Raw genomic sequence first — 17,686 nt, forward strand, 5'->3', positions numbered from 1 at the left:
GGGCTCCTGGGAACCATACAAACCTGAGCGAGACCTACAGAACATGTCGGGCGCTGAGACCTTGATTGTCGCTTTCTCGTTTCCACTTTCCACTGGCAGCAAGGGACATCCCTTTTGACACCATAGCATGCTGCAATCCTGGTAACACCGTTGAACATTATTTTTTACATTTCCTAGACTTAAAACCTTGTACCAGTTGGCTAGCTAGCAGCTGTCTGCAAAGGATTTGTGAGTTAACGCAGCCTACACTCGGTGTATAGTTATGTTAGCTAGTTAGCTAGCTAGGACAGGACAGATACCCTATCATAGCATAGCATGTACTTAATGAATAGCTAACATAGGTAAGTAGGTAGCTTGCCATTTATCATATTGGTTAACATAACCGTAGACACTCCTTGGACGTGTTTTGTTTTTATGTTATGTTAACTGATGAGTAACATCTAATTTAAAAATTGCAGCCGTAATTGATTAGTGTTGGTACTTGACGTGAGCTTCAAGGTTGACGTTAACAGCGGGCGATGAGAAAATACCTAGGGCAAGGTTCGGGCTGTAAAGCCAAACAAAGCTAGCTGGCTACATTCTACTAATGCATTTCATTACGAACACCCCGTGAATACACGTACATATAATTCATTGTAGTCTTTACAGCTTTCTGCACTCTAGCTAATTATTTGTCAAAGTTAACTAGCTAACTGTGTGGTTCTCTTCCACTTCTTGGATAATTGACCTTTTAAGTTGTTAGATTCAAGTGCAGCTAAGATTTCTTGATTTTCTGTTTACATCAGCAATGGCAAGCAGCCCTGTGGTGGTGATGCGGCTTCTGGCTTCAGCGTATGCTGTAGCAGAGAAGGCAGGGACAATCGTGAGGAAAGTCCTTTACAGTGGAGATCTGGGAATCGTTGAAAAGGTGGGACAGGTTGGGCGTCCATACTCGTAAGAATCTGTGTAAAAAGCACGGCTTACAACATAGGTTTGCCGATAACTCCTATAAATTAAAAGATGACTTATTTAAATGGATGTAGAATTTGTACATTAAAGTGGTTTCCTAAGACATACAATATCAGATCGGCTGTTTTATTTGTATAACCGTTTCTCTATGTTGTTCTAAAAATTATCAGGATAACTGAGTACTGTGTTAATAGCATTTCGACATCATCTCCGCTCCCTTTTCTCTGGTCTACATTTTACTCATCTCAGACAGGTGTTAATGACCTACAGACACTTGCTGACCGACTTGTTCAGAAGAGTATATGTGCTTCCCTGTCACAGAATTTTCCCAGAATCACAATAATTGGGGAGGAGGTATGCAGCCTAGTCTCATACAATAGAAGGTGCTCACATTGCTCACAGATCACAGTACTACAAACAATTTATATTTCTTACAGGATTTGCCATCAGAGGCAGTAGAAGAGGACCTGATTGAGATCAGTCAGTATGATGCAATACTGCAAAAGCCATGTCCAGATGAGTACTCCAATTTGAAGGAAGAGGAGGTAAAAAAAACAAAACAACCCAACAACAATTAAATGTTGCAGTAAATAAAATGCATGTTTTTCCCAATTGATCACTGCATCCTGTTTTCCAGCTTGTTGTGTGGGTTGATCCTCTAGATGGCACTAAAGAATACACTGAAGGTAAGAGACCATTGGATCAGGTTGTCCTTGTAACATGTGACCTCAGGACCAAAATCTTCATTCAGCACTGTTCATACGTCTCAGATAAAAGCTGTTTTTTAATTTCACTGTTTAATGACTTGAAATTTCCAATCAGTGGTATAGGCTTAAAATGTATGATGAATGTTTATATCATATTATATAATACCAGTAGTTTGGAAAACGTCCTGTATTATATCTACAAGGGAAAAAAAAAATCTTTCTGAAGCTTAGGTGACTGAAGATTACAGATCTATTGCCTTAACATGGCAAACTATAAAGATCTTAGGATATGTTGTACTTGGCTGCTTACCAATTTCCTGTTATTTGCTTAACAACCTGAATTATGATTAGATGGGATGCTGCTTCGTTTGCTGGAGGAGCTGTTTTAATTTCACTGCACCATTCATCCATTATCTTTAAACTCGACTTCTCTTTACTTCCTCATTTTTCCTGGGTGTGTTGCTGGCAGTGTATTCTTAATTCCAAATGGACAGAAGAGCAGGGTTTTTCCAGTACTGCGCCTACTGCTCTCCTACGGTCATCCTTTCTCCACTGTCCCCTCCTTTCTTTTTCTCTGTCTGCTGTAGCTGCAAGGTTACTGGACAGCCCAGTTGTCATTAAGAAGCTGCTCAAGCCCCACAGAACCCCTACCCGTATGGTGACATGAGGGAAGCCAGCAAGGACAATACCTTATCTACATGTGTTCCTCTTCATGAAACATCTTAGCAATCTAAAAAGTCCAATCAAAATAAAATGTGCCATTCCTCATCTTAAATGTATTTCTTTAGCTGAGAGAAGTGTGTTGTGTCTGATCACAGGGCTCTTGGATCATGTGACTGTGCTGATAGGCATTGCTTATAAAGGAAAAGCCATCGCTGGAGTAATCAACCAACCCTTCTACAACTACCAGGTTAGGCCATTAAAAATCTTCTTTTCTCGAAAGCATCAGTATCGACCATGTAAAATGTAAGTTTTCCTCCCCAATTTGTTATTCTAGGTGGGTGCAGATGCCACTTTGGGCAGAACGTTGTGGGGAATGTTGGGTTTAGGTGCTTTCGGCTTCCAACTCCAGGAGGTGCCAGAAGGGAAAAGGATCATCACCACCACACGCTCCCACAGCAATAAAGTTGTGACAGAAGCTGTCCAAGCAATGGATCCTCATCATGTGATCCGAGTAGGAGGCGCTGGGAATAAGGTAAGTGATGCAGTAGTGTACGTTTGGGGAGGGTCCATGTGTACTTATGGGATCAGAATGTTAATTCCTGCGATTTGTTCTGAAAGATCATTCAGCTGGTGGAGGGTAAGGCATCAGCCTATGTCTTTGCAAGCCCAGGCTGTAAAAAGTGGGACACCTGCGCACCCGAGGCAATTCTGCATGCTGTTGGCGGTAACGATCATAGTTGTTCTCAAGCCCCCCGCCCCCCCAAAAAAAAAAGTTTGATGCAGTGGAGAGCAAAATAGTGGGAAATTTAATTTCTGGGCCATTGACTTTTCTCTGCCTTTTTTCTCACTCTGCAGGAAAACTAACTGACATGCATGGGAACAACTACCAATACAGTGCAGATGTGAAGCACATGAACTCGGCTGGTGTGTTGGCAACACTGCGGAATCACCAGTATTATGTTAGCAGGGTGCCTCTGTCTGTTCTGCAGGCCCTTTCCTCTGATTAAGGAGTTATCAGGCTTATGGAATCTTAGTGCCTTGTGATTAGTCACTATATGTGAAAACAATTTTCCATACTAAGTAAAAGTTACTAAACTTTGTGAAGCAATGGTAATGGGTATGTGATTTACATTTTTGCATTTTATTTCAATTTTGTCACATTTGCCATGTTTTGCATTCCAACTATCTTTAATTCCACATATGTTTGGATTTAATGATTTCCCTGACCTGTCTGCTAAAGATTCTACTTAGTGTTGTCAAATTCCATTTATGCAGTTGTGCATTTTGATTTAGAATAAGTCATATGAAATAAGCTTGTTTGAGATGAGTGCTGCACTCATCCTAGTGGTGACAGATGTAACCTTCCCACACCTTGCTGTCAGTAAAACAAGTCCCAGTTTGTACATGACATTGATTGCCGCCCCCCCCCGTTTGTTTATCAATTTCATTGAATGACCAAAGTTATACCTGAACGTAGTTGTAACAGACCTGTATAATTTTGCTGGTCACATTGATGAAAATGGCATCCCATGTCCAGATTAAGACATATTTTCTTTACAACTGAAATGAGTTCATATAATGCCAACATGTGATAAATTTGTAGTCATATCTGTTGCTAAACAAATGTTTATGCAATACTTATTCAGACATGTTTAAAAATTATGTAAATCACATTCAGTGGATTTCTTTCTATTTAAAAAAAATGTAATTGTGTCCTTTGTTGATTAGCATTTATCAAGTGCTATGTTAGTAAGTGGTACAAGTCGTGATCGTGTTTGCTTCTTAGAGGGGAAAATTTTTAAAAAATGGCATCTGAAGTTCAGATGAGAAAATTATTTCCACTAGTCTGTTTATTTCATTCAAGGAGTCTGAAACAAACTGGTACAAATCTTAAAAGTGATTTGAAAACACTAATATTTCCAGACTTTTGGTAGCAGGTCAAAAAGTTCATCTTGCAAAATCTAGGCAAAGCCAATTAGTGAAAGTTCTAATAAGCATCAAAAATCCTGAAGAAAAAATTTCACCCTTACCAGAGCATTAAAACAGCACACTATTTGCAGAGTTCATCATTCAGAGGCCAGAATATAAATTAATTTGCACATCTATTCAATCTATTCATGTTAATTGAAATACAAGCAAAATAATTTGAGAACACTGGTGGCAGAACTGAGTAGCAGTGTAAGGCATTACTGTTGCACACAAGGCTTCTATTGCTGCCTTCATCTGTGCTAATAAAGTGACCAGTGGAGACAAATTAGCCAAAGGTGAAAAGCTCACACATTACAACTGTTCAGTACACTTTTACATTTGGGAAATGTGCAAATTTAATTCAAATATGAGTACACCCAAAGCTGACCTCTGAGATACACATACTGTATTTATACATTTTAAGTAAAATTTAATCCCAGACACACTAAGATAAGACATACATTATGGCCCTATTGTTTACTGTATCCCACTCTGTGACCTTGATTATTCCAGAAATGACTGATTAGGAATTATTCGAAGCATCTGCAGCCAGTGTAATATGTGAGTAGAGTTATGGCACTTTTTTAACAGGTTAAATATGAATCCAGCAATGTGCATGGTACCCAATACTGCTCCAGAAAGTCTTCAGTATGGCTTGTGTATAATGAGAATAATGATGCTGTGAATATTTACACTATATGAGCTTTTACCTACAGTTGTTCACACTAGTTAAATGTGGGTCCAAATCTACAGATCAGGGCAAGATGATTTCTTCTCCATCTTCCTCTGCCTTTTAAAACACTGTCTATATCAAACACTGGTACACAGTTAAACAACATTATCCTATTACACTTAGTACTTGGAAATGGAAGTGTTTTCTCAATGACTGATTGAAAAAAACCTTGGGTTCACCAACTGGTAATAAATTACAAGTGTGTAGTTATTAGGAATCCTCAAAGTTATTTAGGTTTTTTTTTTTTTTTTACCTCTTATTTTTTTCTTCTTGATTGTTTATTGATAAAAACATGTATTTGTATTTGCAAAGTTTGCACCTGTGAAGACATTCGATAAATTTCTTGCGGTCTCAATAAAGTTACATTCTTGTGTCTCGCAGAATAAACCAACATAAGTTTTCCAGTCCTGTTATAAATGCAGGACATCTGAGCAAAAGTTTGAGTGGCGTACTGGCACAGTAACAGTTTGCAAGATGTGGTTTATGTGCAAAAAGTCCAAAACACATGCCCATCAGTGCACTTATTTTGCTCACATTTAAACACATACACTTTAACTATTTGTCTGACATTGCAGTACCGTGTAATATAGCGTGGGATAACCAACGTGTCTCACTGTATTGAATAACCACAGTTGTTTCCTTTTTATCAATTAATAGAAACACCAACAAACAAGCAAAGAACAGAACATTAGATATAGCAAAAAAGAAAGAAAGAAAGAAAGTATATACACAAGTAAAGTAGTGGCTTGGGGTTGAAGGGCTTGCTGTAGGCGACGTGGGAAAGGTCTAGTTGTCTTTAATGAAGATGTACAGGAGAAAGGAAAACCTTTCACCTCTTCTTAGGGGCCGGAGCATTGCGAGGTGGGGTGACGGGGCGCCCCGAGTTCACGCCGCCATACTGATACTTCGCCTTTTTCTCCGACGGCTTCAAAATCTGGGTAGTAGGTTTACACGGCATTGATTATTCAGGAAGAAGATTGGGAGTAACTACCAGGAATGCAGAGTGTGTGTAGTGTATGTGTGCATGCGCCCCTTTGTTTACCTGAAAGGAGCACATAAGAGATTCATCCACACTCATCATGCCACCAGCGTTGTCAAATTCCCCGCAGTAGTTAGGGGCAGAGAACAGAGTCACCAGCTGACGTTTAGCGAAGAACTCATACCCATCTTCCACCACCTGCAATCAGCAGCGTTGTTAAAAACTAGCATAGGGATTTCATAAGTCATCCACAGCACTGAAGCAGCAGCTCACAGAATGGGGCGGGGAATCTGTAGTTAAGAGCCAAAATGCCACCTCACAAGTGTACCTGATGAGCCCTGCAGATGAGATCCAGGTCATGGCGGTTGAGAAACTTGCTGACCACATCAGCCCCAAAAGTGAAAGACACGCCTCTGTCGTTCTCACCCCAGCCCTGCACATCTTTGTCGGGATCTGACCACAGTAGGTCACACAGCAGGCCTGACAACACAAAGGCCTTTTGATCAACTATGCCAACACAGGCATACATCACATATTTCTATTCCCTCAAGCTCCTGTTATTCCTCATTAAAAGAAACGTCTCACTTCACACTGAAAACTAGCTGAATACAAGTATAATACTGCATATTATTTTTATTTCATTTGTTTGGGGGGGGGGTTCTTGTACCTGTATCAGGGACATCAGTAGGCCGCATGATACGGCGGATTTGCTCCATAGACTGAAGATCAGGAGAGAGACCTGGAGAGGGAGAGAAAAACCAACAGAGAAACTGTTAAATAACTAATCAGCATGGTGGTTTCTGTACTCCAGGGTTGGCTTGCATTGATATTAGACCCTTTTAAGGCCACAGTTAACTGTCATGAAACTATTCTGAAATGATTTCTATTATTCACTGTTAATTAAAAAAACAGAATCAATATGGTTACTCCCAAAAACAGTGATCCCCACCCCTCCCTTTAATGCCTGCAGGTGAAGCAGGGCACTTTATTTTGGGTAGTAGGACAGTGTAATGGCACAAAATGTGGTTAATACTAAACAACCATTACTAAACATAACAATATGCTATAGAAATATTATTACAAACAATTTACAAGTTTCTTCATTATGTTTTAAAGTATAACTATGGTTTGTTAAATGAGTCTGAAAGACAATATAAGAGCACTTGAACATGACATCACTTAATTCTGGAGTGTCACTGAAATGGTTGGAATAAAATTCAGAGAAGCAGCTGATCCAGTATAACCATATTAGCTTTCCATGTAAAGACATTGCAGACCTTTTTGTGATTCTACCCAATCCCAGACGCCTTTTTATGTACATTTTCTTTGCTTTCTCTAAAGGTTGTTAACTGTACCATGATGTCTAACTACGCTATGTTCTTCCTGTGAAGTGGACTTGAAATCTTGAGATGCTGAGTCTATATTTTTTAAATATTATTTGAATTTCCATGCTTTTCCAAGTCTGCAAATGAGTACTTTTAAATTCAATATTTTTACAGACATTTCTGTTGAGCACAAGAACTTCAAAGAAGTATAAATTTTGTTTATGCATCTCAGCATGTACTACCTCAAGCATGTACTACACATGCTTCAGTCTAACACAAACAAACAGTCTCCTTAGGATATCAGACTGGCACATGCATTAATTTTCTGCATATAATTTAGTATTACAGATTCCCATTTTCACTGGGAAGGGATGGAGATAGGAGATTTTATGCAAGAGGAGAAACTGATGTAATGTCTAGGTCACACTGACATGTTTCCATGCTACAAACCTCCATGACAGCAGAAAATCTTTTCATCAATAATCGCAGCAATAGGCAGACAGTTGAAGCAGTCAGTGAAAGTCTTCCATAACTTTATGTTAAACCTACGTTTGCCTGAGGGATCCAGAAGAGAAACAGCAGGTCAGTAAAACAGCAACTTATTGTAAGAAGCTGAGAAGTGAAATAGTCCTACATGGAAATAGGCCATACAGAATTCCCTGATCTACTGAGTGACAGACAGCTATTAAGGCAGCTATTAGCAGGAAAAACAAACAACAACAACAACAACCAAAAAAAGACATGCCAACTCAGTCTCACTCAGTACTGTGCTTTAGCATTTTCAAAGTTGATTTCAATTGTCAGTCATCTCATAAACTGCCAAAATGTAACTTGCTGGAAATAAACTCCACCACCAACTAAACAGTGACCACTAGCTAAACAGATGCAGCCATTTCCACAAGCCTAAGTTTCTACACATCACTCACACTCGTCATAGAAGCCATAGATGCGGTTGATGGAGGCACACTCATGGTTGCCACGCAGGAGGAAAAAGTTCTCTGGGTATTTGATCTTGTAGGCCAACAGGAGGCAGATGGTTTCTAGAGACTGTTTCCCTCGGTCCACATAGTCCCCTAGGAAGAGGTAGTTGGCCTCAGGAGGGAAGCCTCCATACTCAAAGAGCCGCAACAAGTCCGTGTACTGGCCATGGATATCACCTAGAGATGGGAGGACAAAGCAGTATATCAGGGACCCAGCAACTACTGAAGTCCAAGCCTCGTCCTTATACTCAAGCTCCACACATTGCCATATGAGCCATGTACATTTAGCTCACAGCCAAGAATCATGTTGTTCATGTGTCATTTAGAATAATATTTTCAAGAAAAAGTGGAGAGAATGCAATTGTGTTTTTGCAACAGCAGGTTGATGGACGCATGAATGGACAGATCGGTCGATATGACATTCAGCTCATTTGTGGGTGAGAAACTATCGTTTTGCACACATATTCTACATGTAAGGCTCATGGACTTACAGAAAAGTCTGGAAAATTAGCAATATTGTAAATTGTGCATTTTCTAATGTTTTGATATTTAAGGACACAGAGAACATAAATGTGTTTTCTTGCTAATTTGGTTAATTTTGCCCTTCTGGGCACACAGTCTACAGGGTTTCAGAAAGTATTCAGATCCCTTTACTTTTTGCACCCTTTATTGTTTTGTGGATATGATTTTGAATTAATAGAATTGTCATTTTACCCATCAACCTACATTTAATCAATCATAACGATCAAGTTAAAAAGTGTTTGAGACTTTCAAAAAATCCAAAACTGAAATCTCTTATTCCAAAAAGTATTCAGACTCTTTATTCAATACTTTATGTAAATCCGTTTGACAGCAATTACAGCTGCAACTTTTCTTGGATGTGTCTCTTCAGGATTTGCATACCTGGATTTGGGTAGTTTATCCCATTCCTCACGGCAGAACCTCTCAAGCTCCATCAAACTGGATGGCGAGCGTCTGTGAACTGCCATCTATACGTCCACAGGGCCTTTCAGAGACCTTTTGCATCAAGTCACTGTAATGCTGCATGGTGAACATTCACCTCACTCTGGTGAACGGTCGATCCATTTTGAGGTTGTGTCTGCTCTGAAGTAGACTTTCTTTAAGAATGCTTCTGTATTTCACTGCATTTATCTGTCTCTCAACTGTAATCATTCTCCCTTTTGCTACTGGCGACTATCAACTACATAGCATGAAATGGCCACCACCACGTTTCAGCAAATTAATGCTACACCCAGGTTTTTGTCCTAAAAATGTAGTGAAAATTGTAGTCCCTTATAAGATTCTGTTTAATTTATAAGGCCCTATAAATTCTGTGGGTGTAGAAGTGTGTCTTTCAAAAAACTGCACCCAGCCAATTCAAACTGCAATAGGTGGACTCCAATTTAGTTCTAGTCACATCTCAAGGATATCTTAAGCAAACAGGATGCACCTGATCACAATTTGAAGTGCCACAGCAGATTTTGAATACTTTTGTGAAAAGGAAATTTCAGTTTTTGATTTTAAATTCATTTTTAAAATTCTAAAAACACATTTTCATTTCTACATTATCAATGATTAAGAGTGCAACAAGTGTATCCACATAAAAAGTGTATCCTATGAATACAATCCCAAAGTCCATCTTATGTTACTCTGATTCTCCATGCTTGTGCAAGCAATTTAGCCCTACATTAAATAGTGTAATAGGCTGAGTCAAGTGTGTTCATTGGACTATTTATATAACTTATACATATTAAATATAACCACTGAAGATTGAGCCAGTTTTGTTGGTTTTTGAGCAGTGCTTTATATTTTTTATTTTGCTTTTTAATTTGCTTATTGATTAGAACAACATTCTAGATGATCATACAATTACTTTAACTCCTTTCTTAATTATTTTATAATGGTTCCCTACATCTTTAAGCTACTACTTCTTTTTCATATTATTCTAGATAATTCCTGGCATCTCAGCTCCACTCTCACATCTATTTTTATAACTACTGCATCCAGTCACTTTTCTCTTGTCTCTGTGTCCTAGAGAAACTACATTTTATTCCTCACTCGATACATCTGGGGTGAGCAAGAATGAAGGTTTACTGACATGGTTACACTTTTTTGAGTATATTTTCTACCATACATAATTTGAATTATGGCTACAACATGGCTCTTAAAAGATTCTAACATATCTATCATCTAATTTTGGGACCAATGTCAGTACAAGTGCACTAAATTAAGTGAAGTGATTAGAATGCGGGGGAAAATGAAATAGACATTGAGAGATGGGACTATATGTTAAACATACAAAGCATTTTATTGTACTGACCGCAGATCTTGAGAGGGGCCTCAAGCTCCAGGAGGATAGGCTGACTGAGGAAGATCTCCCGAGATTTGATGCACAGCCCACGTACCTCCGCCTCCGTCATTTGGACTATCTTCCCTGGCCTGCATCCCCGCACTGGATTAAAGAAAGTTATTCAGACTTACACAAGTAAAGCTGCAAGGGTCTAGATTGCACAGTCATGTTCACCCATTCACAGCCTATGTAAAGTACACTACTAAATCTCTTTGCCTCTCATAAATCCTAAACAAGCGCTACATAAAGGGGGGTTGGTTAATATAAAATACAATAATGCTGGCATTTTCAGTACTGACATTGCAGAAGGCTGCATTATGCAATTAAGCCCTCTAACCATTCATAACATTTTTATTGTCTTCTATGAACATCCTCACCAATATTAGATGTTCCAGGCCAGGCAACAAGCATATCGTACCAATGTATTTTTAATACATTTTAAGATACATCACAATTACAATACATAGCAGCATAACTATAATAATATACAGGATAAGATGGCAAATATCCTGTGCCAAACCATTACAGTTTCACATAGGACTGAGCCCATTCCCTTCACTCACAATACACCTCTAAGAATCCACTACCTCACAAACATTCCTTAACATGGCAAATCCATACAGGCCACCTTTTGTGACTAGGGCCATACACAGTTAATGAGCAGAATGAGCTACAAATCCTTTAGCACCTATCTACTAGTCTGCTACCCATGTTCTCTCACATCTGTCACCAAACAAAATTATTATGTGATTCACATCCTGAAGCTCTTCCGAGGTGATTCTACAATTCACTGAATTCCCTTATCTGAGCCATTGTCCATTTTCCTTCCGAGGCTGCTGTTGCATGCTATGTTTCCTCTTCTTGCTCACAAAAAACTAGTAAATCATTAGCCTTCTCTCATTATGTTTCTTTACAAAATGTTTTCCATGAATCACCTGACCCAAGCCCTGCCTTCCCCCTTTGCACCTGCTCTACCACATCCCTATATGCCATTGCTCTCTTAACTAACTGTACTGCCTCTCAGGGATTCCACATTCTCCCAGCTTTTGTGACTGTCAAAGCCACTTTTACCACCACATCCTTAAACCCTAACAAAATCATCTTGCCGTAGCACATTTACACACCTCTCGCATATAACGCCGCACTACTTATCATAGCATCCCTAGGCACTTCCTTATAGACTTATTCATAGTCGTCTCTAGCCTCTCTACTTTGATATGGGCAGCCAACTACAGACACCATATATTCAATTTGCCACCGACTTTCTGCCGACTGATTTGAACAATTCCATAACAAGTATTGTTCAATGTGAGGCCCCTGTACTCCCTCAATCAAGCATCTCTTCTTGATCAACCTTCAGTCCTTTCACTTCTCTCACAGACTCCCAGAGTATCACATTCTGCCTATTTATAGCTGTGGCTGGTTGCATGCACAAAATGGAATAAACCATATAGTTTTTTTTTGTCCATATTGTGCAGCCTTACTGTTCATTAATTGTAGTACAGGTTTTTTCAGTATTGGTATCACAAAAGAATGCAAAATTGTGCCCTAGTGTAACAAAATGTCAGTATTGTTTTTGTTGTTATGAACACAAGATGTTTTGCTGCTATTAAACATACAAGCTGATTTTTAGACCTTAACCACAATTCAAACAGTAACATTCACAGTGCCTATAGGGAACCTTAAGGTCCTTGATCAAAAGCAGAAGATGAGATAAGTTGCCAGATACACACCGCTAGGGTATGCAGGCTCTGCTACAGTATATAGTTAAAAGTATATGGACACCTGGTCATAACACGTATATGAACTTGTTTGACATCCCATTCCAAAACCATGGGCATTAGTATGAAGTTGCCACCACCCCTTTTGCAACAGCTTCCACTCTACTGGAAAGGCTTTCCACAAGATTTTGTAGTGTGTGCCTGTGATAAGTTGTGCCCAATCAGACAAATGAGTGTTTGTCAGGTCAGGCATTGATATTGGATGGAAAGGCCTAATTTGCAGTCAACATTATAATTCATCCCAAAGTATTCAGTGGGGTTGAGGTCATGGCTCTGTGCAGGCTAATAGAGTTTCTCTCCACCAAACTCAAAAATCATGTCTATGTACCTCACTTTGTGCACAGGTGCATTCGTATGTGTAGCATTTCATTGGCATCTGCCAAATTCTGGTTCTTCTATCAGACTGCCAGATAATGAAGGGTGATTCAACAGTCCAGAGAACACATTTCCACTTTTCCAGTAACAGCATGCTTTACACCAGTACAGCTGACATGTGGCATTATACATAGTGGTCTCAGGCTTGTGTGCAGTTGCTAGGCCATGGAAACAATTCATGAAACCCAAACACATACTTCTTGTGCTGTTTTTTTCGAACCTTGCAGTATGTCCTATGTGCTTCAACATTTTGCAGCCTTGCTCTATAGTGTAGTTCAATTCCAGAAAATATTGGTCATTCAGGGTAAGGGACAAATAAACAAACGTGAAGCAATCAACGTTTTAACAACGATGTGTTTATATGTGGTTTGCCAAGCCAGCAAAGGAGACGTTCTTTGGAGGCTTATCCAGGACAGCTAGTTAAGTAGCGGTTACGCAAAAGGTTAGCTAACGTTAACTGTCACACGCAACACACAATGATTAAGATAAACAATGTAGCAGGTACTGATAGAAATAGCCAACATTACGACTTATTTCAGTTAGAAAACTGTCAGCACTGCTTAGTCAAAATGTACACAGAATGTATAGCTATAATATGTGAAGTCCAGCATAGTGTCAATTCTAAACATCTAACAGGAGGGAAGCTCAAGCAAACCCAGGCTGGCATGAACCTAACGTTTCAGAAACATTAACGATAACTGGTACTATATGGCCTAATTTAACAGTTAAATACGCACAGTTGGCTAGCTGAAAAATTATCTAAGCCAGCTAAGTAGCAAGGTATATAACTATGGAGTTACCCAAGTCCCCAAGTTTAGTAGCCAACTTGGATATCCTAGCTAACTCTATCGTAGCGTAGCTAGGTTAGTTAACTAAACCAGCTAATAAGATTGGTCAGGAGGCGTGACCATAGCGAGTTACTTTTAAAAAACATGGCCTGTGTAACAGCTTCCATTTCTAGCTAACCTGTAACTCGTAGTTAGCTAGCTAACTGTCTGAATACACTGTGAGTGATTACAGGCATTTACCTTCGCAGAAAAAGGTAGCGGTACCTAGCTAGGTTAGCTGTCTCTGTTCGAATAACCAACTAGCTAACCTAGCTACGTTAACTAGCTAGCTACGATAGCTATCATTAGCCACATTGACAAGCTGTTTTTAATGTTTCATTACTGTAATGTTAGATCGATGAGTGATACCAAATGCAGTGTCAGACGAATTAACAATAATGAAATACATGAGCACCTTCCAGCTGTAAAATACTATTACGTAAAGCCATGAAGAAAAGCTATCATTGTAGCTACCTTCTAGTAGTCTTGAGATGAGGCTGTCAACATTGAGTTCCCCTTCCGCCATTTTCTTACAAACCAAAACCCGGTGTACTTGATTCTTTAGGTCCCGCATAGAGGGCGCACACGACACACGAAAGGAAAATAGCGACTGAACGTCATTCAAACTGCATTACTTATGTTGATTAATTGATCAGTTGCTGATCATAGGAACAAGCAGGGTAATTTACAGTCATATACAGTTATGTTTTTGAGAAACAAAATAATAACAATGTACTTTACAATGGTCTGAAAAATAGATCATATAAAATATCATAAATTAGCCTGCATAGCTAAGCTATTAAGACAAGTTGCCTTTATGATCAAATTATAATTATTCTAAATCTGGTATTGTGCGTTTTTAAGTATTTCCTAACAAATACACACAAGCCCTACTGGCTTGTTACCATGGTCAGTCACGAAACTATTTTTGAACTCGGAAGGTTTTGTGCAGGTGGTGCATTTGTCTCCCTGTGACATGTATATCATATCACAGGGAATGACAATGTACATCATAACCATATGCACCGATTGCTTTAATGCTGAACTGAACGTTTGCTTGATATTCCAATACGTATGTTTCCCAAAGTCAGTGTCAGCCTATAGGTTATAGATCTACATATCAGTTCTAAAAGTTAGTTCCTTTCATCTCTGCTTTTTCCTCTCGAGGTTTCTCTTCAATTTTCATCTTCCTGAAACGCCTCCACAGGAAAAGCCATGTGATACCCCATCCAAGAAGTAAACCAGTGACCGCTAGGACCACTGGCACCCATATGGGTATTGTGGAGGGGCAAAGAGATTGTTGGGTGGTAGGTATCGGGCTGGTATCTGGTGCTGGCTCTGAAGTGGTGCTGAAGTTGGGGAGACTATTCATCTTGGTGTAAATGAATGGTTCAGTCTGATAAAGAAGACGGTCAAATTAGTAAAAATTATTCAAATTAATTTACAGATTAATTTAGAACAAATCAATCAATTTACTTCTTCTGTTTTCCATAGTTATGCATAGTTCACATTGTACTATTTTCAATTATATTAAAAAGGAATCTTTTAAAATTCCAGGCCTTTGGTGGTTTTGCTGCTCAAGTACACCTGATTCAGCTTGTCAGGTAATTAGCAGGTTTTGTCATGTGGTACATCAGATTTTTCTTGACTGTGGCCTTCTAAGATTAGAATTGGATACCCCAGAGTACCTTCTTTCTTTACTTTTATTGTTTACTTCTACTTCTTACTCTCTTTTCTGTAGTTAACATAGTTCCACATTGCATTACACATTGTATTTGATTTTCAGGTGTGTTGTGATGCTAGATCTCACTCACCTCTGAGGGGCACTGGATCTTTGTGCGATCATATGTAAAATTGTTGAAGGCCTGCTTCTTCCCTACTGGCTCCAGCTGAAAGAAAATGAAAGAAACATGTTTGTTTAATCTTTGGTTGCAAAATGGGGATAAATGATACGTGCAGCAGGTCTGTCAGAGTTGTTGGACCACAACCCTTAAGACAAACAGCAAAATCTACAAAACTTGTTTTATGTTGCCAAGGTCACAGCCAAGGAAACCCTAGAAGCTTGAAACTATATGCAGGAATAAGATGCGGACCAAGGCGATCTTTGCCCCCACAAAGGTTTTATGTCGTTAAAAGGTTTCAGGACCAAGACATCAAAGTTACAAGACAAAGATTCTAGATCTGGTGTGTTTGTGTGTGTGATTGCCATTACCATGTTATTCCAGAGGGCAATGGCCATCTCAGAGTGTGCCCGCTCACTTAAATGCAAACAGTCTACTGTAAAATAACTCAAGTCAAGATTTCCATCCTAGAAAGTATAAAAGGTGTTAGTGTACTTATTCCACCACTAAAGTTAAGAGTAACATGCTGTCAGAGATAAGAATGCACACTCACTTTAGAGAGAGGCAATACTGTGTTTTGAAGATAAGGCTGAAGCACAACTGTAAAATCTTCACGGCCATCATAACGTCCACTAGATATCAGCTGCTCTGTCACAGTCTAAAAGACAGGACATTGAGAGACAGAATGAAAAATGTATATGGTTAGAAGACTATCTCTGTATCTTGGGATAAAAAATAAACAAAAATTGGTTTACCCACACATGTACACAAATATAAAACACATCAGTGTTGCACATTCTGTATTTTGTACCTGATATTCAAGATTAATTAGCTTTAGCTTTGTCAGCTCCAAAGAGTTGTCATCTGGGATTATAAGGCATGGACACTTCTGTCTGAGAAGAACAGGCACAACCCTTTAGGTTCAGACCAAGACATACTCTAGGCCATTAGTTGTACTGATGTCAGTACCTAGACCAAAACCACTTTAAAGATTCCAAGGTTAAGACCATCTAGATACATTATAATATGGACTTGTTAAAAGCTAAGATCTGTGCAAAGAGAAGGCTCTCAGACTTCTTTTTATGGCCTTCGACATTCTCCAGACCAAGGCCATAATATCAAGAACCCAACAGAAAGCAATTGAAACACACACAAAAATAAATGCATCTGACCTTTACCAACTGCAGTTATAAAGCCCCCTGTAGTGCACAGTGCACCTTTTAACCTGTTGTATAATAAACAGCCCAGAGCAATCAGGTAATTAACAACCCCTTCATTAGTAGAACTGTGAGGAAAAACATGAAACTGTAGTACAAGGAGGTCTCCTGGGCTGTAGTTGAGAAACACTTCTTTAGGAAAACAATTATTTAAAAATAATCCTGAAACACTGGTGTGTAAAACCTGGGAATCATGTTGCAGGGTAAAGAGCTGCTCTTGAGCTTCCTCAACCCATTGATCTGTGGAACAGCAATAATGTTCACCAGGACCCGAGGTACCTGATTTCAAAGGAAGAAACAGATGGCAGTTTCTTTTAAATAGATAATTTAATAGTATTTATTCATTACCGTGTGATGTACAGTTACCACAGTATTTTGCTCACTTCCGCTAACCTCTTTATAAAGTAGATCCAGGGCCTCCGTTAAATGATGCCTGTAGTTTTGTGGTGAGAGGTTATTCTGTGCAAATGAAGCAATAAAAGAGTGAATGAATAAGGGCTGAATGATTGAGCCTAATACATGGGAAACCACAACCACCAAAATAAATAAATCAGTCTGACTTACAGCAGTTAACCAGAGATAATCAAAGTTATCCAGGTCAGATCAATAAATAAGTTATTTATATTCACAGAAATTGAATATAGGTATACCTGGTCCAAACAATATTGGCATATATCATTGCCACCAATAAGCAAGGTAATTAGTTTCCAGTCTATTTGGAAATTCACAGTCTGGAAAAGAAAAGGCAAATGATTAAACAAACAGTTTAAATAAAATGCTAAAAATCCACAGGAAGATTTTAATTACAAAAACATTTACAAGTTAACATTATGCAAAGGATAACCAGATATTGAAACATAATGGAAATGGACTTCATTTATATTCACATTATTTATACCTAAACATATGTGACCTACAACTGCGGCTCAGTACCATGCCAGGATACTGCTGATAATGGAGTCAGTTTTGTTACAAGTAACATTAGAACAAGC

The 17,686-nt window shown here is 38.9% G+C and overlaps 2 protein-coding genes across 8 annotated transcripts in view; one reads left to right on the forward strand and one right to left on the reverse strand.

The window, feature by feature from the left end:
• On the forward strand, nucleotides 1-4,153 carry bpnt1 (bisphosphate nucleotidase 1). 4 transcript variants are annotated; one of them, XM_027001657.3, is made up of 10 exons: nucleotides 1-141; nucleotides 786-907; nucleotides 1,198-1,302; nucleotides 1,386-1,493; nucleotides 1,586-1,634; nucleotides 2,243-2,308; nucleotides 2,474-2,565; nucleotides 2,653-2,850; nucleotides 2,937-3,042; nucleotides 3,174-4,153. In XM_027001657.3, exons 2-10 carry the CDS (start codon nucleotides 788-790, stop codon nucleotides 3,323-3,325), a joined length of 996 nt encoding a protein of 331 aa, XP_026857458.1. In that variant the 5' UTR covers nucleotides 1-141; nucleotides 786-787; the 3' UTR covers nucleotides 3,326-4,153. The 4 variants fall into 4 exon arrangements, with proteins under 4 accessions (XP_026857458.1, XP_026857461.1, XP_026857459.1 ...); XM_027001658.3 differs by having other exon boundaries at nucleotides 84-228; XM_027001659.3 differs by lacking the exon at nucleotides 1-141 and adding an exon at nucleotides 243-341.
• The window catches only part of plb1 (phospholipase B1), a 25,230-nt gene continuing 11,694 nt past the window's right edge, over nucleotides 4,151-17,686 (reverse strand). For 2 of the 4 annotated variants that reach the window (XM_081717501.1, XM_081717503.1), the window contains 9 exons: nucleotides 17,345-17,425; nucleotides 17,088-17,153; nucleotides 16,879-16,973; nucleotides 16,289-16,370; nucleotides 16,031-16,135; nucleotides 15,849-15,944; nucleotides 15,451-15,525; nucleotides 14,111-15,032; nucleotides 10,624-10,755 (listed from right to left, as the gene is read on the reverse strand). In XM_081717501.1, coding sequence (XP_081573627.1) covers nucleotides 14,763-15,032; nucleotides 15,451-15,525; nucleotides 15,849-15,944; nucleotides 16,031-16,135; nucleotides 16,289-16,370; nucleotides 16,879-16,973; nucleotides 17,088-17,153; nucleotides 17,345-17,425 — 870 coding nt within the window. In that variant the 3' untranslated portion in view covers nucleotides 10,624-10,755; nucleotides 14,111-14,762. Of the gene's footprint in view, nucleotides 5,954-6,061; nucleotides 6,197-6,326; nucleotides 6,479-6,665; nucleotides 6,738-7,773; nucleotides 7,879-8,249; nucleotides 8,481-10,623; nucleotides 10,756-14,110; nucleotides 15,033-15,450; nucleotides 15,526-15,848; nucleotides 15,945-16,030; nucleotides 16,136-16,288; nucleotides 16,371-16,878; nucleotides 16,974-17,087; nucleotides 17,154-17,344; nucleotides 17,426-17,686 lie in introns of those variants that run through there. The other 2 variants (XM_027001656.3, XM_081717502.1) reach the window with 2 other exon arrangements.

Source organism: Electrophorus electricus, chromosome 7 (assembly GCF_041902795.1).
Source record: "Electrophorus electricus isolate QZ-2024a chromosome 7, ASM4190279v1, whole genome shotgun sequence".
Lineage (NCBI taxonomy): Eukaryota > Metazoa > Chordata > Actinopteri > Gymnotiformes > Gymnotidae > Electrophorus > Electrophorus electricus.